This window comes from Vipera berus (assembly GCF_964194415.1).
Source record: "Vipera berus genome assembly, chromosome: 4".
Taxonomy (NCBI): domain Eukaryota; kingdom Metazoa; phylum Chordata; class Lepidosauria; order Squamata; family Viperidae; genus Vipera; species Vipera berus.
In genome coordinates this window covers 56,728,094-56,751,992 of record NC_138206.1, presented here as the reverse complement: position 1 = coordinate 56,751,992, position 23,899 = coordinate 56,728,094, and the positions used below count along the sequence as shown (strand labels likewise).

The 23,899-nt window shown below is 38.2% G+C and overlaps 1 protein-coding gene across 1 annotated transcript in view; it reads left to right on the top strand.

Annotated features, from left to right (window-relative positions):
* DSCAM (DS cell adhesion molecule) overlaps positions 1–23,899 on the top strand; it is a gene marked incomplete at both ends in the record, with an annotated part of 361,720 nt that overhangs the window by 313,590 nt on the left and 24,231 nt on the right. Inside the window, 3 exons of the mRNA XM_081327319.1 lie at positions 1,469–1,618; positions 7,626–7,823; positions 9,608–9,910. Of these exons, the coding sequence (XP_081183445.1) occupies positions 1,469–1,618; positions 7,626–7,823; positions 9,608–9,910 (651 nt within the window). The remainder of the gene's footprint in view (positions 1–1,468; positions 1,619–7,625; positions 7,824–9,607; positions 9,911–23,899) is intronic.

Here is a 23,899-nt window from a genome sequence, read left to right as displayed (position 1 = left end):
GAGGCTGTTGTTAACACAGATATTTGATCCATCATTTTCTCTACCACTTGTTTCTTACTAAAGGCTGGCAACAGTGACAGGTCTCAGGTAGTTGCTCTGCTCAAGTCCAAGTACTGCTCAAGTGCCTTTTGAAGTAGAAAAGCTGCCTCCAATCATAGTGGTACCTTTTTTCTGTAATATACTGCATCTATTTCTGTATACCTGCATTATGTTTGACCAACAATTTATCTTCTTTATAATTCTCTTGTATCCTTGTTGGTATTTTATTTATTTCAGGAATGCAGGAAAAATATAGGATGGTTTTAATCTTACTTCTTAGTATGGAAATGTTAGTAGCAAACCAACAGTACCAAAGCTAAATAGGTGTGATAATTAATGAAATAATTGGTTGGGATGGGCTAGACAACTCCTGCTCCGTTTTCAGTTCTGAGTCACATCTGTCTACCCACAGACATGCAATTAACTTGGAAATTTTCTCAAATTAATTTGGAATTACATCAGCTATCTTTTGCCACATGACCACGGAGACGTCCTCGGACAAACGCTGGCTCTTCGGCTTTGAAACGGAGATGAGCACCGGCCCCTAGAGTTGGAAACGACTAGCACACATGTGCGGGGGAACCTTTACCTTTACCTTATCATTGAGTCCAGTTTTTGATTGCCTGGTGATTGCCTGGTTTAGTCCCTACAATTATCCAAATTAGCCAAATTTTTCAGCAATGGTTTGCATTGCCTTCTTCACCCTAGGGAGAGTGGCCCAAGATTATCCAGGTGGCTTTGTGTCTAAGGTGGGACTAGAACTCATGGTTTCCCAGCTTCTGGTCTTAACCACTACGCCAGTTTGGCTCTCAGTAATCCTTAGTTCCCATTTTTCAAGATAGGTTACTAAAATGTATGTTAGTTAAAATAATACCCCTCCAAAAAATAGGATTGTGTTTATACAGTTGAATACATCAGTGGTCAGGAAGAAATAAAGTTTGCCCAGCTTTTAGTCTGGAAATTAAAAATAGAGAATGGTAAGTTGTTAGTTTATTAATGCATTATACAAACAAAACCATGAGAGATCTCCCCACACAAGATCAAGTATCTCTTAGCCAAACACAATTTTGATGGAATCAAGATCATAATTAGTTTCTATTTTAACATGTACAACTTTGTTTTGTGTGTGTTTTCTTTTCTGTAGCTTACTTAGATTATACAGCATTAATTAAACTCATGACATAATGGATAATATAATTATCTTTTCTTGTGGTTACTCTCAGAATTAGAAATCACAAAAATATATGGGTTGGTTCAGATATAAAAAAGGAATGGTTCTTTGATTTTTAAACTTACTAGGAACCAAATAAAAATATAATCAAAATTCATACGTTATTTTATACAGTAAGATAATAAAAAAAATATTCTTAATTCTTTTATAAACTTACTCAAAAGAAGACATCATAAACTCGTCTTTTCTTTCCCACAGATGACAGATCTACAGTCTTGCTAACCGATGCTGATTTTGGAGAGACATCGAAACAGAAATCATTGACAGTTACTCATACAGTACATTATCAGTCAGTCTCACAAGCCACTGGGCCACTGGTGGATGTTTCTGATGCCAGACCAGGAACAAGTATGGACAGCTTTTTCAATGGAATATGTAAAAAAATGAAAAAAAAAATCATGTTGTCTTTCTCCTATGGTAGAATTCCAGAGCAAAATGCACAGATATCTAGAAGAAAACCAAGTCATTTGAATAATGTTTCTATGGCAGGAGGGGGAGAAGTGATTGTGTATTGCACAAAACTTCCAAATTTGTCTAGAATTTGCAGACAAAGTGTTTGGGGATATACTTTAGTTCAGAGGAAGACCAGAGATATGTTTACTTAGTCTGAGATATGCTGTTTCTTTCTTCTTCTTTTTTTGCATGCTATATATGTCAATATGTCAAAGGGACGCGGTGGCTCAGTGGGTTAGGACGCTGAGCTTGTCGATCGGAAGGTCGGCAGTTTGGCGGGTCGAATCCCGAGTGCCGCATAACAGAGTGAGTGCCTGTTACTCGTCCCAGCTTCTGCCAACCTAGCAGTTCGAAAGCACGTAAAAATAGAAAAATAGGGACCACTCCGGTGGGAAGGTAACAGCGTTCCGTGCGCCTTTGGCATCTAGTCATGCCGGCCACATGACCATGGAGACGTCCTCGGACAAGCGCTGGCTCTTCGGCTTTGAAATGGAGATGAGTACCGGCCCCTAGAGTCGGAAACGACTAGCACGCATGTGCGGGGGAACCTTTACCTTTACCTTTATATGTCAATTATTTTTTCTTAAAAATTATGCAAAGACTATTATTCCTCTAGTGCTAGTATGGGCAATCTTTGGTTTGTGTGGGGCACCAGAGCACCCTAAAAGCATCTTGCTGAAAATCAGCAGCCTATTGTCAGATCGACATTATTTTTTTAAACAACACTTGGTACAATCTGTTTCCAATCTTAATTGAAACATTTTGAAGCCTCCTAAAGCACTAAAACATAAAATAAGCATTGGATACACCCACCTAGTGAAAATCACTGCCATATTTGGAGGTTAAATAATACTAATACATTAGTAAGGCACTACTTTGATCCCTCTGTGACACACTACCTTCATGTGGTTCTGAGGCTTCAATGTTCTGAACCTTGTGATTCTGTAAGATACTGCAACTATTTCTGTGAACTGCATTGTGTTTGAAGAGCAGTTTATCTTCTTTATAAGATACAGAAGAGGGGCCAGACAAAGAGTGTCTCTCCCATAAAAAAATACCATGAGACATACATTACAGAAACATATACTGGCTTGATCATCAGCTGGGTCACAGGGATCAAGCTAGGTGCTGAAGTTTCTGGAATCTGATGAAAAATGAGCTATAGGACCCAGGACTGTTGTTTGAGCAACCAGGCCCAGCAGCTGTAGAACTACTGGAAGACAAGGTGTTTACTCTTAGCTAATATACAGGGAGTGAAAACGAAGAAGTAATTATCTGCTATTATAGATCAAGTTCAACAAGAAAAGGATCCTTAAATGAATGCACAGTTCTGGAAAGAACAACATCCAGAATCAGAAATAACAGAATGAAGGTTAGGAGATCAACATTGATTTATAATATGAAATAACGTATACATAGAAGCAGAATTGGAAAAATTGCAAAGGTCTATCCAAAGCAAAGAAAGCAAAGCCTTGCCAGAAATAACTCAGGCTGTAGAGGCAAACCAGGGAGAGTTGGCAGTAGTGGAAGCCAGCACAGCTATTAAATTGTTTTCATTCTAAAACCAGGCACCCTCTCCTCTGTCTCAGAAAGAACAAATCCTCTAACTAAAGAAATAGAAAAACTTAAACAAAGAATAACTGAATATCTAAAACAGCACAAAACAACAGAATAAGGTAGCCTGCCTTGAAGGTTGTTCCAAAGAAACAGCTAGCACAAGCATTAAAATATGCTAGTACTGCAATATCAAGTATAAGCACCAGCTCACTGCAGGAAACAAACCAACTAATATACAGCGCAGCTGCAGTTATAACTGAATACGTGGGATGCAAAATCATAATAGAAATAGAATCACTGTTCACCCCGTCCATATATACAGTCAAGATATTGCAATGGAGTTTGGACTGGACAAATGTGCCACTCTTACCATCAGATCAGGAAAAATACTGAAAACTGAAAGAATCAAGATTCATATGAAAATAACATCAAAAATCTGCATGAAGACAATCACTACAAATACCTAAGTAAATACATCAAGAGAGTGAAGTCCAAACTTGGTGCAGGAAATACCATGTAGGCAATTAACTCTTGGGTAATTCCAGTCATTAGATACATAGCTGGAATGGTAGACTGAACTCAAGTAGAAATAAAAGCCCTGGATAGGAAGATAAGAACAATAATGATGATAAATCATGCCCTTCATCTACATAGCGATATTGACAGATTGTACTTACCAAGTAACATAGGTGAGCATGGTACATCAGATGGTTGAAGAAGAAAACAGGCCATTGGGCTAATATCTGAAGAACAGAGAAGAAGCTGTACTAAAGCTAGTATACCAGGAAGACCTAATGAGTACTGGAGAAACTAAACTGGCCTACAAGAAAGACCAAACGAAGAACAGAAAGGAGGCATGGAAAGACAATGCATTACATGACCAGTAGATTAAAAAAAATAGCAGGGAAAACAGATAATAACAAGACCTGGCAGTGGCAAAGAGCAGGAAAGTTGAAGAAAGAGCAGAGGGGCTAATTCTGGCTGCATAAGGCCAAGCCTTAAGGACAAATCCATACAAGCCCAGACTTAAGAAGACAGCAAATGTCACCTCTGTAAAGAAGCTGAAAAAACAGTGGACCACCTAGTTAGCTGCTGCAAGAAGATCACACAGACTGACTTCAAACAACAGCATGACAAAGCAGCAACAATGATTTGCAAGAAGTAACATTTGCCTGCAAGTAAGAACTAGTAGGACTGTAAAATAAAGTCATAGAAAATGAAGAAGTTAAAGTGCTCTGGGAATTTAGAATTCAAACAGACCCCATATTTAACAATTGTTGATAAGAAAGTCCCAAAAAATCTAAATAATGAACATGGTAATACCTGGAGAGAGCAGAATAGAAGAGAAAGTACTGGAGAGAATCACAAAATAGAAAGACCTGCAAATAGAAATAGAACAAATGTGGCAAAAGAAAGCAAAAACTGTACTACTAATAATAGGTGCCTTGGGTTTAATCCCCAAGCAACTGGAGCACTATTGAACACTATTGGCATTGACAAATTCACCTTTAGTTGACTGCAAAAGCTTGGAACAGTTTAAATTCTGCGACCATAACTTTAACACCATGAATCATCAACATCGTGGTTTCGGGGTGGGATATCAGTATGCTGATGATACCCAACTTTTTTTCTCCACCCCGAACCAACCCAGTGATGCCCTCGCCGTAATGTCCCATTGCCTGGAGGCGGTCCAGGTCTGGATGGGGAGAAACAGGCTTTGTCTCAATCCTGCCAAGACTGAGTGGCTATGCATACCGGCATCTTGGGTTAACCAGACTATTCCATCTTTAACGATGGGGGGTGAGGTGTTACCCCCCGTTGATAGGGCTCACGACTTGGGCGTCCTCCTGGATTCACGGCTCAATTTTGAAGATCACATAGGATCCGTGACCAGAGGGGCTTTTGCCCAGGTCCACCTGGTGCGCCAGTTGCGACCCTATCTGGACCGAGATGCCCTACGCACAGTCACCCATGCGCTCGTGACCTCCCGGTTAGACTACTGCAACGCTCTCTACATGGGGCTGCCCTCGAGGACCACTCGGAGGCTTCAGCTGGTGCAGAATGCTGCTGCGCGAGTTGTGATGGGGGTTTCCCGATACTCCCATGTAACACCTCTACTCCGCGAGCTGCATTGGCTTCCGGTTGCCCTCCGGGTGAGATTCAAGGTGCTGGTGATGACCTTTAAAGCCCTAAATGGCTTGGGTCCGGGATATTTGAGGGAACACCTGCTGCCGGCATCAAGCTCCCTTTGTCCTGTGCGCTCCCACATGGAGGGCCTTCTCAGGGTGCCGCTGGTAAAAGACTGCCAGCGGATAACACCCAGGGGGAGGGCCTTCTCAGTGGGTGCGCCTGCCCTTTGGAACCAGCTGCCCATGGAGCTTAGGACTGCCCCCGACCTTCAGTCATTCCGCCGGGACCTGAAGACCTGGCTCTTTGAGCTTTCCGGCCCAGGCTGAGAGTTTTTAATTGGGGTTTTATATTTTTCAGGGATCAAATTTAATTATTTTAACTGTTTTTAACTTTTGTATTGTATTGACATTTTTAAATACTTTATAAACCGCCCTGAGTCCTACGGGAAAAGGGTGGTATATAAATTCAATAAACTTAAACTTAAACTTAATCTGCCTATTGTAGATTCTTGGGAAGAATTTGATAGGTTGATAAAAAATGCCAAATCTAATTTAAACATGTAGCTGACTATGAGACCAATCCTAATAACAATAGCACTTAGACTAATATACCACTTTACAGTGCTGTACAGCCCTCTCTAAGCAGTTTACAGAGTCAGCATGTTGCCCCCAACAATCTGGGTCCTCATTTTACCGACCTTGGTAGGATGGAAGGCTGAGTCAAACTTGAGCTGGTCAGGATTGAGGGAATCAAACTCCTGGCAGTATGAGCAGAGTTAGCCTGCAATACTGCTTTCTAACCACTGTGCCACCACAGCTAATATTAAAATACTAATACTAACAGGGAAAGGTGGCATATATTGCTCTCAGTCATGCAGAACTCCTACGTTGCTAAGAGATTTTCTGCCTCTCCAAGCTTCCCTTTATTTTTAAGTATTCATCATTCATATTCAGTTTTGGTCTCTTGTAGTTTTCAAAACTCCCCCTTACCCCTTCCCATAACTATGCAAACACTTCCATGCATTTTTTTTATTAACGAACTTTATGAACTGTGTTGTCCAAGTTGTCATTACTCTTCTAGGAAAGCCAAACCCCTCTAATAGCTGGAATTCGTGGTCTTTATTTCTTTCTCTGCCAATACAAGTTGATATGCCAACTCTTATGCTAGTTTTAATATTATTCTGGAGAAAAAGGCGTTAAATTTTGACAACATCAAATACATTTAATAACGGTTGGGATATTTTCCAACTACAAAACCCTTTATACAAGTGTAATTCATTCAGTAAGCAGATTTATCCTTCTAAGGTTTTCAATTTGATAAAAATCTAATACCGTTATTAATCACTGGAGCGTTTCCTCACATTTTGGCAATTATTCTGTGAGGTTTACAAAATACAGTGCGCCTTCAGTATGGAAAATCTGCAGCATATCACAAATTAGGATGCTATTTTGTTTTGCTCAGCTATTCATCTACATATTGTATTCACTTAAAAAAAGGGACACTGCATTTATTGCTGAATGTCTTTATTTTTATGCTGTTATTGTAGTTTCAAAAAGCAAGCAACATATGGACAGTTTACTTTTTAAAAAAAAATGCTTGCAAATAAAATGCTGTCAATCTTTGATAAGAAGAGATGAATCATGAACAATTCTTACATCTTATAGGTAGCGGCACCTTCTTAAAGATTCTAGAATAAAAATATTTCCTTGCTTCTTTAATATTCTATTTTCCCCAAATATATACCTTTATGTTATTTTTTTAAGTGTGTAAATGGGAAATATACAGCAGAACTGATTCTAGATTGTTTATTGGGGAAGAGAGGGTAGACTTCCATAGCCTGGTCTTCATAAACGTACTAGTTGAGGTAACAGCAAGATCTATTTGTTTCTAATTTACTTTTTAAAAAATAAATGTCCAACTATTACTGTATTTATATGACTCTGGTTACTAGCTTTGTAGCTAAGATATTTAAAAGGAAACTGGATAAAGATACACACATCGGTTGAACCTACATATATTGTTGCTAGTAGTTGACGTTAGCTGATTCAGTGATAGATCAGCTTCTCTGTAACTCAGTTTTATTTTAAGACATGGTCTTAAAATATGATTTTATGATTTTTTTATAATTATGGTTAATGATTTTTTTTCTTTTCCTCTTCTGTTCCCTAAATAAATAAATTAATCAAATATGCAATTATCTTGGTTTTAATTGCAGATCCTACAACCAGAAGGAATGCAAAAGCTGGGCCTACAGCCCGGAACAGATATGCTAGCCAATGGACTCTCAATAGACCCCATCCTACAATATCAGCCCACACTTTAACAACAGACTGGAGGCTGCCAACTCCCAGGGCCACAGGGTCTGTTGATAAAGAAAGCGATAGCTACAGTGTTAGTCCATCGCAAGATACAGGTATCATCTTTAGTTTAGATTTCATCTTCAGGTCAAGAAAGCATTATTATAGATATAGCCGGTTATATGCTTGTTTTCATGTAACATATTTAACATATATGTTAGTCATTTTTTTTTTAAAAAAAAGCAAGACATGTTATAATCACTTTCTAGGTCATCTTGAGTTTTTAAAAATGCAAATAGAAGGAGCTGTTGGCAAAGGGAGTGACAATCTTGAGGATCAACAGATGCAGATGAGATATTTATCCCCAGCTTATCATACTGTATATGCAATATTCTCCTCATATATCATAGGGAGGCTAATGTATGGCCCAACAAGAATTTTCCTTCCTTGGTCAGCATCTGCATTGCCAGCACTTTAGTTAGTGACTTGATTTGGCAGCTAGTCTATGAAGAGAATCTACTAGATTGTCTATAGCACGGGTCCCCAACCCCCAGACTACGGACTGGCACCAGTCCATGGCCTGCCAGGAACCAGGCTGTGCAAGCAAGCAAAGCCCCATCCATGCATGGGCGAGATCCATGCAATGCACGAAACCACACACCCCCAGTCCAGAGAAATATTGCCCTCCATGGAACCACTCCCTGGTGCCCAAAAGATGCGGGGAGGGGGCGCTGCTCTAGAGGCTTCGCTGAAATAGATGTGGCTGATTGGTGTACTTTACCCCAAGAATATGCTCTTAGCTACTATATAAAATTCATTTTAGGAGCTGATTCACTAAACTGGAGAGTATTCACATACTGATGCTATTTGTATGTTGCCCATTCCTGAAAACTCTTTGTCTGACTTATTTATAGTCCCCCTCCATAAATTGCTTTAGGACATGCCTCAAACAGCAGTTTATGTCTAGTGACCACTTGATTAACATGAAAAATCAAATGGTTAAATCAAACAATTAAAATAGATTGTTTTAATTATTAACCTAATTAGACAAATTTAATGGATAAATTTTGCAGAATATTTTGTAGCTCCTATCTTACAAAAGCATAAAGCCAGATATATAGGTAAAAGAGATTAGTATGTTGTATTTGTTTGTTTGCTTGCTTGCTTTGGAGATTCTTTGAGAACTTCTGATAACTTTTACCACTTGGTTTTGAACAAAATATTTGAATTTTGATCTTACTTGCTAGTTCAAAACTCTGAAACAGAAGGGATTTAATCTATTGCACATTTTGTCATCTACCTAATTGGTTCAAATCAATCTTATTTTGTTTGAAACTTGACTGAATCCAAAGTTCAGATGCACAGCTGGAAGAAAACTATTTGAGTTGACCAAAATACCAATTAAAAGCAGTTGTGTGAAATGGATTCATAGCTTTCAAAAAATAATAAAGAAGTTCTGAAATAAAATGAGGATGTAAACCTCCATGTCATTTTAGTTTCTCAGTGTTAAATATCAATTACTTAAAATATTATTTAAATGAAATTATGTGAAGACAAATAGGAATGGACAAATATTTTCATATTTTCTGAGAGTTAACAATTGTCCCTTCTATCCAATACATTTGTGAAGATCCTAATTTGACATAAAAGAGAAATCATTAAAACAAATTGGGGGGAAATGGAATTAATAACAATAATTTCATTCTGAATTTTTTTTCCTTCCCATCCTGTAATACTAATTTTGCATGATGGAAATAAAGAAACTTATCAGCAAAACCTGATAGCACAGTATGCCATATTGTATGGGCATGCTATAAAGGATGTGCAAATTCTCATGGGAATATACAGTAGAAAGCCATGCTTTTGCTGATTGTTCCCTTGCCTTTTCTTTATTGTTTAGATCGAGCAAGAAGCAGCATGGTCTCCACAGAAAGTGCCTCCTCCACATATGAAGAGCTAGCCAGAGCATATGAACACGCCAAGATGGAAGAGCAGCTGCGACATGCAAAGTTTACCATCACAGAATGCTTCATATCAGACACCTCATCAGAGCAGCTTACGGCAGGGACTAATGAATATACAGACAGCCTGACCTCAAGCACCCCATCCGAATCAGGGATTTGCAGATTCACTGCATCTCCTCCCAAACCTCAGGACGGAGGACGCGTGACAAACATGGCTGTTCCAAAGGCACATCGGCCAGGTAGGTGTCTATGGCTGCTATTTTAATTCCATCTGTTTTAATTCTAGGAATGAGGCAAACAAAAGCATGCCCAAAAAGATTAAAAAAAAATCTGGCAGCAAAAAATCAGTGCTGATTTTTATAACTGTCTGTAACAACAACTTCTTACTGAGTTGTATGGTAGAGGAAAAGCATAATGTTCAACTTTTCAGTCTGCTGAATACTGAAGGCTCTTACGTCCCTGCCTTCACAACCATGCCCATACTGAACTGCTAACCCTTAAGATATTAACTGGTAAAAAAGTTTACGTGAAAATTGGAATTTATTCATAACCGAACTCAATAATATTTTTCCACAACTGAGTACTCTTTTGCCTGCCAGCCCTTTTTATGTGACTTTTACTCTGGAACTCTGAAATATTGTTTCAAGTACATTTTTCTTTTCCCCCCCCAATTCTCCCCCCCCCCCAATTATCCCTTCTATCCAATACATTGGATGCCCCTAGTTTTTGAGGCTTTGCTTGGCCATCAGAAGAGAACTCCTCATGATTCTCAAAGGTATTTCAAGGGGGCTTTTGTATTCAAGATTTTGGAGGAAAAAAGTGTTCTGGATTTCATTGTTACATTATTTTAAAGCATTCCTCCTGCCTCAGTAAGGAGGCAATTCTTTTTCAGTGGCCACAGGAGGATATTACAAAAATACACTGGTGTTGATTTAAATCAGGGGTCTTCAAACTTGGGCCTTTTATGATTTGTGGACTTCAACTCCCAGAATTCCTCAGCCAGCCATGCTGGGTGAGGAAATCTGGGAGTTGGTCCACAAGTATTTTTAATCACTATTGCTGGTCTGTATCCAACAAGTCAGAATTATTGGAGGTATAAGGTATTTCTAGCATAAGTTCTAGTTGTCAGAATTATTTTTTCTGCATGTTGTGGTTTAATTCCTAATAGAGCAAGACTGTTTTTCCCCCAGTTATTATCATTATTCTTATCAGCCCAAATCAATCCACTTCAGGTTGGAGATCTCCTATTTGATTCTAGATTGCAATCCACCATGTTGGGCCACTGTTGGTTGGTAGCTTGATGTTTTTGAACTTCTCAGTCTGGGATAATTTGCCCCAAATCATGCAGTCAGTTACCAGGCTTAAGGGAGGACTAGAATTTGGATATTGCTTCTGCTAGTCTAATAACTTAACCATTGTATCTCATTATAGCTATCATTTTATGGGTACAGTTTTTATAAAATATGCTATTCAGGCAAACGAAAACCTTTAATGCTATTTTTTTTCTATATTTTTTTTTATTGAAAAAACCTTTAATGCTATTGAATGAATAAAATGCGGTAATGCCACTGTGAGGGGGGGAAAAACGCATTCAAAAAGGTTTCCTACAGCACTGAGGTTACTTTGTTCTATACTTTTAGTAACTAACAATGAATTACATAATGTACGTAAAATATGCTTTAAATAATAAATCATAAAGCTGTGCAGTATGATTCTCTAAAACTATAAAACATACGTTATTACATTATACAATTCCCTCATTCCCCAAATCCAAAATACTAACTATCCTGTCAGGTTAAAAATATCTCATGCCATATTTTCATTACTATACATGAAGGCGAACCAGAGAAGATAGGAACATAATTTTCAACAGCAAGCTCATTTTTTTTGTGAGATTTGCTTCCATTTTTATATATTTGATAACACTGGACAAGAGGCCCCCTTCCAAAATACTTATCTTTCTTTTATGGATATAGATATTTAGTATTAATCACACTAACTGGTTATTTTAAAGAAAGAAATTGAAGAAAATTGGAAATATTTTCTAAGCATATTTTATATACAAAAAGCAAATGAACCCATCACTTTCATTAGTTTGGATTAATAATTCAAATTTTAAATCCAACCAATTCATTGAAGGCTGGCCAAGAATGCATTATCTCAAAAAGAGGACAAGATATTATACAAATTTACATAAAGTTTGCATATGTTCTTGTATATATGCAATATTCAAAATAATGATAATGATCAAAATATCATACACTTCACTAAGACTAACCACATAACCCATGCATCTGCCTGCTGTCAGTCTGTTGTCAAGCTGTAAATTTTTGACGGTTGATGGGTTTCTGCTTGTAAGTCATAAAACTGTTTATTTTTAAAAATCAGACTTTAAAGGTTTTATTAAATTCTCTAAAATTAAATTGCTTATTTTTATTATGTGCATTTTTATGATGAACTATTACTTCTGTCAAGTTCTCTGTGAGACCATATGGCTTTTATAGCATACTTGCCATTGTGACAACATTAATAGCAAATTGTTTCCACAACTCAGAAGTTTTGTTTTTTATCTTTTACTTCCTGCGTTGTCCTTTCCTATAACAGATAGAGACAGGCAAAGCTGTCAAATAATCCAACTAACCTGAAAATGGATGAAACATTTTTCATCATCTCATAATGTTTTTTGCAACTGGGAAATATTGCCTAAAAATGACAGTTAAATTCAATGACTCTCCTCTCTCATCCACCCACTTGAATTCCTGAACTAAATTCAATTTACGAAAAATAAAATAATTCAAGGGAGCACTATGACACACCTGATCATTTTAAAAAGCTAGAATTGATTCAGCTCTTATTGCCAGGATAACTCCCTAATCATTAGCAAATCTAAATAAAATACCATCAGAGACATAAGTGGCAATTAGATGGTGAACCAATTGAACAGGTTAACATCTTTGTATATTTGGGTATAACTTTTTCCAAGACTGGATCTTGGGCTTGCCATCATCAATGGAGTACATTTAGAGCAAAAGCCCATTTGAATTTACTGCTCAAACTAAAGAACCATAGTTACCCAGGGTCCCTAGCCCCATTAATTAAGGTTTATAAGGTTAATGTTACCACAATACTCTTGTATGGAGCAGAAATTTGGGGTCTTTACTCAACCACAGTCCTAGAACAAACACAGTCCCAGCATTTGAGTTGTATTTTGAGTGTAGATCCAAGAACATCTGCTGCAGCAGTTAGATATTCCAGTGCCCCTGTGGTCATGTGATCAAGATTTGGGTGATTGGCAACTGAAGGATACTTCAACTCTCCCAACCTCATAATTTCCGCCATCTCTGCCCTTTTGGGTGTTCTGTACTCCACCATATATCCTTGCAACCTTCCTCTGCCGATTCTCTTCCAACATGCAGAGCACACACGATTATCTGGAGAACTGGTCTATGGGACTTCACTGAGGGGTGGAAGCAAGCCCAGCGCTGGCAGAGCCTACCCACAGGCCCACTGCTCATTCTCACTCCAGACTTCCGCAAAACCTCAGTAGCTTCCAACTGAAGGAGCAGAGCGCTCATTGGAAGCGTTCCAGGGAACTGGTCTGCTGGCTTCTGCACACTGGAAACTGCTGGCTATTTGTGAGGTTTTGCAGGAGGAAGGCTGGTCCAAGAGTGAGCAGAAGTCCAGCAAGTAAATTCTGTCAGTGCTAAGCTTGCTTCCACCTGTTGCTGAAGCCTACAGATCAGGTTTCCAGGAATTCTTCTGATACGAGCTGCAGAATGAGTGCTGCCTCTCAGGGACTCCCCCATCCCTCCACTTCCTCCAGATTGGCTTTCACCTCAGAGAGTGCCTCCCACACAGGTTGTACCGCGACTACCATAGGGCGACTGGAACTGCCAATGAATTCAGGTGATGTTTTGCCGAACGATCACATCACTTAACAACAAAAATTGTGGTCGTAAGTCAAGGCCTACCTATATTATGCAAAATCGATGCAGAAAGAGGGAAAGAGGATCTAGTTCAGTATTGCCTAAGTTGTGGCCCTAAATAATTCTAATACTACACTACTGACACAATGCTTATTAAGTATTAATTATTTCTATAAATTTCATGAAAAATATGAATGTCTGTATAGTTAGTACCTTAGCAATATTGTACAGTGTTAGATGGCAGTCTGTTTCTTACCCTATTGAAAAGAGAAAAACACGAGTAGTTCAGAATAAGAGTGAATCAATCCATCTAGCTAACGGGCAGAGTCCGGCAGTGTTTTGGAAACTCAAAATTCTAAGGAAACCCATCAGTAGTACCTCTCTTTCAAGTGGACTTTGAAAAGTAGAGGAAGCAAATTCCAGCTTGTCTTTGTTGTTTTCTGTTTCATTTCAAGAAGATTATAGCCCAATCCAGTTTCTGCCAGGTAAGAAATGCATTCCAATCTGAGAAAAGATTGGAAAATCAAAAGAAATTAGTCATCTAGGAAATATGGACTTATACGTAGGATATATTTGGTTAATTTATATAGATGAAATTAATTGATATTGATCTGAATTCTTTGTTTCTTTAGTTGTGTTTTGTTCTATCTGTTCTATGTCTATGAGTGCCTGGAAGATAACTGTAAGTCTATAGGACCTGTGGTCTTTTCCTTTCTTCTTTCTCCCATTGTCTTCAATCTCAGCTATCTCCTTAATCTTAAACTACATACCGGTAATAAACAACCTTCTGGTGAAATTCCTGATCTCATTGTAATTTACCTTATCAAATATTCCAGTGAGGAAAAAAGAAGTTTCCACTTTCTTCCTTCCAATGAGAGTATGCGGTGGCTCAGTGGGTTAGGACGCTGAGCTTGTTGATCAGAAGGTCGGCAGTTTGGCGGGTCGAATCCCGAGTGCCGCATAACAGAGTGAGCACCTGTTACTCGTCCCAACTTCTGCCAACCTAGCAGTTCGAAAGCACGTAAAAATGCAAGTAGAAAAATAGGGACCACTACAGTGGGAAGGTAACAGCGTTCCGTGCGCCTTTGGCGTCTAGTCATGCTGGCCACATGACCATGGAGACGTCCTCAGACAAGCGCTGGCTCTTCGGCTTTGAAACGGAGATGAGCACCGGCCCCTAGAGTTGGAAACGACTAGCACGCATGTGCGGGGGAACCTTTACCTTTACTTTAAACAACAGTAGAAGATAGCTAAAGGTGGCTAAAAGAGAAGTACAGAACAATTATATTAAAGCAGATAAAGACTTCAGAAGCTTATGGAGATTTATTGACTGGGAACTCGGAGCAATTTCATTGCCTTGACATTTCTTTTAACATAACAGGAAAGCTAAAAAAATATTTCAGATATTCCACTGCAGATATGAATGTTGTGCTTTGAACAGAAGTAGTGGTACTTCATGACTGACTAAATATGCCAGTTTCAAGGTTTAGTCTTCTAATTGTTTACTCGTAAAATGGAACTTCTTAATAAAATGTGAAATACATGAATTCTTAAGAGGTTTTTCTCCCTGAAACTAATCAGTGGACCCACCTTTCTCAATTTAATTAGCCTCAAAGACTCCTAAAGTAATACACATGTCATTTGTTTTTAGTTCTTGCTGTGCTGTATTGCCCCTACCAAACAAAAATAGAGCTGAGATAGAACTCCCAAACCAGGCACTCAAAATTAGAACAACTAAGGCAAATTATACACATTCAGAAGCTAATGTTTCTGTTTTCCTAGCAATAGAGCATTTTCATGATTTTATGGTATACTGATGACATTACTTTATATGTTAAATAATAATCAGAATTAACATTAACAGAATTTTTAGTTTGCATTCATAAAATAATGATTTATGTTTGCATTTATAAAATAATGCTTGGTGCTCTCTGAGCTTGTCTGTTTTCTTGTAGATGTTTTATTAGCCAATTAAATAATATCAGTGTTAGAAGGCAGTGGAGTGTTTACATACAAGTTGCTTGCTTTGTCAGTGTTGGTGGAAGTGGTCTTGGTGGTTCCTTGTTTAAGATGTTGTTTACTATTATCTTGTTTGTCTGTGTTGGTAGTTCTTTCATTGGGGTATTGTTTACTTCTTGATTGCTGATCTAGTTAATCTTGATGTCAATCTCTGTTCATCTAGGTATTGATTGCTGGTGAGGAGGTGCTTTTTGTTTCCTTTTTGGCTTTTTGATTGTCTCTCTTGACTGGTATATAGATTGTTTATCCATATGTGCCTGTTGATAGCCAGTTTATCTGAATACCAGGCTTCCAGGAAATCACTAGCATTTTGGACTTGGCTTGGTCCAGGATGCTCACAATTTCCAAGTTGAAACTATGGTTAAGTCTGTCTATGTGTTGTAACATTACAGAGTTTTCATCACATCTTCTAACTGCTAGCTGATGTTCATGGATGCACTCTGCTAATCTTCTGCCTGTTTGTCCTTACAGTCCTTATACTGTATGTTGCAGATGATTCTTTTGGTTTACTCAGGGTGCCTTGGAGGGCTTTATTTGCTTTGGTGATGCCATGTAGATGTAATAGTCTATTGATGGTTTCTGAGATGTTTGTAATTTATGACAGTGTTACCCTTTTCACAACTGTAGAGCGTTGTGCTGTAGAGCGTTGAGTGGTCAGGCACTATTTGATAAAGTTGCATGGGTATTCAGTTTGTTAGAAGACATTGTATGGATGATCTGTTTCCTTTTTTGATGTTCAGGGTTGCTGCAGTGTGATTGTGCTCTAAATAGTGTTCTTACACAATTTCTGTTGGGGGGGTTATGTTGTTACTTTGGTGGTCAAGCACTTGGTTGGTGTGGGTAATTTTATGATAGACTTGTGTTTCTAATTTGCCATCATCACTGCCTCTGCTAATGAGGATATCCAAGAAATGTAGCATGTTATTGTTTTCGTCTTCCTTTGTGAATTTTATTCCTTTGAATATTATTCACTGTTGATGGTTCTGTGTATTTTCTCTAGTTGATCCTTTTTTATTATGACAAGAGTGTCATATATCTACTGGATCCATACTTTGGGTTGTATGCATGGGAGCGCTACAGATTTTAAGTGTTGCGTTACTGTTTCTGCTATGAGTCCTAGTCTTTCTGAAATGCTGGAGGGAAGTTGTATTGCTTCCATTTGTGTGGCATTTACTATTTCTAAGTATTTTAATTATTCTTATAGGATCTACCTACTAAAGAATCCGGCAATAAAAGTTCAGTCTGTTTATCTTATGAAATCTCCACAGTCTAGGATTATTAGGAAAATCCAATAAAGGATCTACAATTGGTAGTATGTGTCTTACTTTGAGGAATTATAATATTTGTTCAGTATTTCTTTTCTGATACTTTTTAAGCACATTTTGCAAAAGAAAGTATATTTGTTGCATATTAATATTAATATCACTACATTAAATGCAAGCAACTGTACATCCATTAATGATTGATCCAAAGTATTGTGTAATTGATGTGTCACATGATTGCTATGAAATAGAGAAATGGTGCATTAGGGTGTATATGTGTATGTATGTGTATACTCTGTGTGTGTGTGTGTGTGTGTGTGTGTGTGTGTGTGTGTGTGTAGTGCACTAGCATTGAATTGGACTGATGAGATCTGCATTCTACTTCTCATCAATAAAGCAAATAGAATAAGAATAGAATATAGAATAGAATAACAGAGTTGAAAAAGACCTTGGAAGTCATCTAGTCCAACCCTTTGCTCGAGTAGGAAGGTCTATACTATTTCAGACAAGTGGCTGTTCAGTCTCTTCTTGAAAGCCTCCGTTGATGGGGCACGCATAGCCTCTGGTGGCAAGCCATTCCACATTTCTTAGACTATTTTACAGGACTGTTGTGAGGCTGTAATAGGTTTATGGTATATATACTGTACTGTAAACTCCTTGGAGCAACAGTAACAAATACAGTAAATAGCTATGTAGTTAATTAGGTGTCATCCAATCAGACTTCTACTGATCTGTAGAAAAATGGTTACTATTTTGACCTCTCTTTGGTCATAACTAATAACTTGAGCTCCTCAAGAATATTCCAATCAGTCTACTCAAATGCTTTCTCTTCCATTTCTTCTAGTTTACAAGTCTTTGGCAAACATTAATTTTTGCTAATTCACATCACATTGCATACAGTATATGAGTTTTGCTTGCTACTCATCACATCCAGCCCAAATCAAGAGGCTTTTTTTTTAATGGATACCTTCAATAGGGAATAGTTAGCTCAACCGTTGATATCCCATATCACTGTATCCTTTCTCTTTACGGGAACATTCTCAATTCATGTTAGTCTAGTACTTTATGAAGCAAGAGCTCCATGCAATTATGAGTATCCATTGGAATTTTAAATGTTCTAATTGCAACAATAATAGAAGCACAAGCCCTCTGCTTTCCCCTCCCCATAGAAATTTCCAACAGACATTTTTTGTGGAGCATAAAAAAAGATGAAAGTAGGTAACAATATTTGGAAAAGCACTAAACTGTATCATTTCTTCTTTTATTTTCTATGGTAGTACAGCTTTAAATAGAAGTGTTTTCTATACCATTTCCTGTTTATTTATGCCAATCTTTATACCCATTTACTTTGTATTCAAATTCATTCATTTTAAGTGGCTTCATTAACAAGATTAGATTGTTGGGCTGCCCATTCTTTCCTCCACTCCACACTTGGACACATTGCTAGAATATAGCCCCACCCAATTAACGTTTCTCATCCCATCTATCTGAATGCTATTCATCCATTGTCATCAATTAAGACCTCAACACTATTTGTCATGTTAAAACAAAATGTGGCATGTCCAAAGATGATGGTCGGCCAATTAGGCCACAGTATGTCCTGGCACATACTGGACAAATGTGTAGACAGTGCAACTTTGTACCGATGGCTTTAGACTTGCACAATTTATGTTATGTATGCCCCTTTCTTTGTAAGCTTAACATGAAGCAATTTTGTAACAGTGTTTCCCCAGATGGTCATGTCTCTGACAAGCACCTCTAAGAAGGCCTTTAGTGTAACTTTGTAACATTTCTTCTGCCCTCCGTATGCCTTCTTCTGCCTTCGATACATAGTCCAGGTTTCATAGGCATACAGAAGAGTAAGTGAGTATTTTGGCTCTCTAGATCACGGGTGTCAAACCTGATTGCGTCACGTGATGTATCATGACGTATTGCAACATTTTTTGCCTTTGCGGAGCCGGGGTGGGCATGCCCTGCACGTGATGCATTCGGCCTGCAGACTGCCAGTTTGTCACCACTGCTTCTAGATCTTCACTTTTGATGCTGGATTAATTTTTCAACATTCCCACACAGTGGAGTGCATTCTATGAAAAGGAGAACTTGCCTTTGCTCTTCTGCAATTAACTCCTAATCAATGGTCGTTACTCAGGAGAAGATGCTGCCAAGGTTATTGAACTGGTCCACTGCCTGTAATTCCTACAGTTTGATTGTGATTTTCAGTTTTGGGTACATGCATGAGGAGCTGGTGTGTGTCGCCAGTCTTTTTAATACTGATGATGAATCCAAAGTTGTCACAAAGCATAAAAAAATTGTGCATACTGACTTGCATCTCTGGCTCTGAGCCAGAATTCAGGATGCAGTCGTCAGCAGGCGGGAAGTCTCTCAAAAGCTATTCCTTCTCTTTGGGAATAGCTTGAAGTTTCCTCAGGTTGAAGAGCTTCCCATCCAGTTTGCACTTGAAGCTGATTCCAGCGTCACTGTCCCAAAAGGCATCAGTCAGCATGGTAGTAAACATCATGCTGAACAGTGTGGGTGCAAGCCTACAGACCTGTTTTACACCACTGATTATTTGGAATGCCTTAGAAGTTTCTCAAACATTTATTGAAACATGAAACAGAAAAAGAACAAGTGGAAAAAATGTATGATGAAATGGGCTAAAAACTTTGGTTATAACATACAAATGGAGCAGTGGGAATATTTGTGTTTGAAAGGATTGGAATTTACACTATGTTATAGCCTTAAAGAGAATTTTTATAAAATGATGTATTATTGATACATTTCACTGAAAAATTGGCCGGTATATATAAAGGTTCTTCAAACTTATGCTGCAAATGTAACCAACTAGAAGCCAGAAATGTCTGGACTCAATTACATACAGAAGATTTTTAAAGACACTTACTTGTACAATTGAAATAGAGATTTTTCTTTTGGGATTGATGAAAAAAGTTATGAAACTTTGTTTTTATATATGATGACTGCAGTAAGACTGTTATATGCACAAAGATAGAAAGGTTTGACCTTACCCAGAATGGAGGAGTGGATAGTGAAAATGATGGAACTTGTTGTGATGGCCAAGTTAGCATCTTTGATCAGAGAAAGTACATTATCTTTAGCTTATTGCTAACTGGAATCCCTTTAAGGATTGTTGAGTGAAACAGAAAAAAATGATGTTATAATATATAGTTTTATTCTAATCCCCATATATAATATATAGGGATTAGAATAAAAATAATAGATTATAGAGAAAAATATAAGTAATGATGTAATCATAGAGTAAGGTTATTATTATACTTATAACTATAAAAGAAAGTCAGAAGTCACTTCTTTGTAATTTTCTTTTCTTTTTTTGATTTCTGCATCTTTGTCTTTGCTCTTTTCTTTTTTCTTCTTTTTTCATTCTAGGTATTGGTTCTTATTGGTTTTTATTCTGTATTAAAAATTATAATAAAATTTTATAAAAATAAAAAGGAAATGCCTTAGAAGATTCTCCCCTGTCCGGCACTCTGTCATTGTACCACCATGGAAATGATGTACCATCTGAATGAATTTGACAGGGCAGTTAAACTTTGACATGATCCTTCACAGGCATTGAGGGCTAACAGTATTGGTTGCAGCCAAAGTTGTACAGAGTTTGCAGTTCTACTTCTGACACTTCTCCTGAAGCTGGTGCGTGACAAAAACCATGCCAAAAGTCCCATGACCTCCGTGGAAGCCACACTGTAATTTTGTCAAAAAGTCCAGCTCCAGATGAGTGACAGATGATTTAGTAGAACTCTTGCAAGATTCTTTGGTAGCTGTTGTATACTTGTCAATTGCCTTCCTCTTGTAGAGCATATGATGGATGCATCATTAAGTTCCCAAGAAATGAATCCTTGCTTTCAGAAAGACTGGAATAACTTGGTGAGTTTGCAGGATCACTGGCTTTGTATATTTCTGCAGGTATGATGTCTGTCCCTGGGGCTTTGCCATTGGATAGCTAGCTGACAGCTTCTGTGCCTTCAGCTACTGCTAGTGGGTCATCCATGGCACTGTTGATGTTGACCTAGGGCAGGGGTCAGCAACCTGAAATAGTGAAAGAGCCACTCGGAACTGGTTCCCTCACAAAAGGAAAAACTGGGAGCCGCAAAAAATGTGTGCGCATGCGCATACATGCGTGCATGCACAGAACAGGGTTTGACTGAAGAGTGGAGCCAAGGCGAGACATGCACCTACCTGCATATTTGAATTGATTGGTTGAACTTTTTTAGTCCCACTTTTTTTTTGGACTACACATAGCAGAGGACTGGGAGCCGCAGGAGACAGCTGAAAGAGCCGCATGTGGCTCCGGAGCCGCAGGTTGCAGACCTGTGACCTAGGGAATACTTTCTGTCACCTCGTGAATAGATGACAGACAGTTGAAGACAGCTACAGAGTGCTCAGCTCATCTTTGCAAGATCTGAGTCTTCTCTGAAATCAGAGTTGTACCATCAATAGGAATGAGGAATTCTCAAGGGATAGATTCATAAGAGCTTCAAGTCATTTCTATCAGCATATTCCTGTATTTCATCATCTAGACATCTTGCATTTCATGCAGTTTATTCAGGAATACTGTATGTGCATTGATAAAGGCATTTTTCTTGGCAGCTGATAAATTGTTCTGATGGACACAATGAAGGTAATGTTTTTCAATAAGTAAAGACTGTATCGCCTCATCATTCTCATTAAAACCAGTCATGCTGCTTGTGAGTAGAGGGCTCCAGCATCTTCATTGCAGATTCCCAGTTATCCTCAGCACTGCCAGCAAGATGTAGGCCAGCAAGTTAGTTTCTAAGTCTTCAACCAGTGCTGAAGCTGTGCTATCATTCTTCAGCTTAACCACATTAATTCTTTTCATGGCCTTGCTTCCTTTGTAGTCATCTCTTGGGTGTGGTATAGAGCTTCATTTTTAAGACAATGACCCTATGATCTGTCCAATAATCAACCCCACACATCACCTTAGTCACTCTGACATCCTCCCCATTTTTTCTCCTGATAATTACAGTCAGTAAGCTGCCAATGCTTAGAGCGGTGGTCCATTCAGAAGGTCTAGTTATGGGTAGGCAGGTGGAAAGTTGAATTGGTGATGATAAAACTAGTCTCTTCTACACTGTGTTTCTGATATGTCAACATCTTTTTACAATTGTAAGCTGCCCAGAGTCATTTGGTTGAGCTGGATGGCTATAGGAATTGAATAAATAAATAATCTTAAAATCAATCCTAATTGCCTATACAATAATAAATCCTGCAATATTGTCCAATTCATTTTCTTCCTAGAGGTCATTCAGAGAGCATAATCTTTCTTTCTCTCCCAAGGACTTGTATTTCAGTCCCATTGTTTTTCAGTTCTTGATGCTTTGTGGCAAATAGCAGTTGGGAATGACTTATGCATTCTACTGTATAAGTTTTCCACTACAGTTCTTTGCCTGAGGAAATGTTTGTTATACAATGCTTTGTTTTACAGAAGCAACAAATCAGTTACCATAAATGAAATCCCTTGGATATTTAGAATTGCAAAACCATGAAATTATCATCTAACATTAAAGCCACAGCAAAACAATGTAAACATGAAATAATATCAGTACCCACTGTATTTAAAAATAAAACTGAACAGAAACTGCTTCTAGCCTTACAGAAATATTTTTGCATTTTTGTTTGTAAAGAATAAAATTTTACTCTTGAGACACCTTTAGCTTATTTGATTTAATACCTGCATACTCATCTCTTTAAAAGTATTGATTTGCTGATGAACTCAATAAATTTAGGTTGTGTCTTGTAGTGAATTTCCCTTAGTAATATCAGCAGCTGCTGTTCAAGAAACCCTTAAACTCTTTCCTTCCCCCTTCCTGTAAGCATAGAATTGTCACTTGGAATCACAGGAAATATTTGAAGGTTAGTAAACAGTGATGTTCCATTTTATATGAGCAAACGTCCTTTCTGCAAAGTCATTATTAGATGGCTTTATGTACAATAGCAGATTGTATGGAGGATGTGCAAAGTTTTCTGAACATATTTTATGTTTGACTAAATATTTGCTGGGCATTTTGTTTGAACAACACTATTCAAATTCAACTCAAATTTATTTTTTGGCAAGCTGGCAAGAGTTATAACTAGAATTTATCTTCTTCCCCTTTGTCATGTGTGTCCCCTTTGTCGTGTATGTGCATGACACATATATTATACACACACACACACACACACACACACACACACACATTATATTGTTGTCTTCCGGGTGAGGTTCAAGGTGTTAGTAATGACCTACAAAGCCCTACATGGCATGGGTCCGGAATACCTTGGGGAGCACCTGCGGCCGGCGTCAACTTCCCTCCGCCCAGTACGCTCCCACAGAGAGGGCCTCCTCAGGGTGCCACCGGTCAAAGAATGCCGACTGGTGGCCCCCAGGGGGAGGGCGTTCTCTGTGGGTGCGCCAGATCTATGGAACCATCTTCCGGTCGAGCTCCAGATGGCGCCCGATCTCCACTCCTTCCGGCGTGATCTTAAAACCCATCTTTTTGAACAAGCTGGCCTGGCCTGACGGGACGGGGTTGGATTTTATAAATGGATCTTAACTTTTAATCTGTATTAATTACGGGCATTGTTGTTTAATTACTTTTTAATAATTTTTAATTTTTGTATCTTGTTTTTATGTTGCCCTGTTCACCGCCCTGAGTCCTTCGGGAGAAGGGCGGTATACAAATTAAATTAATAATAATAATAATAATAATAATAATAATAATAATAATATTGTTCTGTATAAGTCTTGGGCCATAATAAAGTTTAATTTTCAGGAATTCTAATCCATGCTTCACTTCCCAAAGAAACTATGTTGCTGTGCAGTGCCTTTGATTATTTCAGGAATATAAGTATACCCCTTTTCCATAGATTCTGGGTACTTACGATTACCTGCTCTAGGTATACACTAAAATTCCTTTTGGAACTATTCTAGGATGCTTATATTAACTACTTTGAAGGCCTAAGTCACAGGTCTGCAACCTGCGGCTCC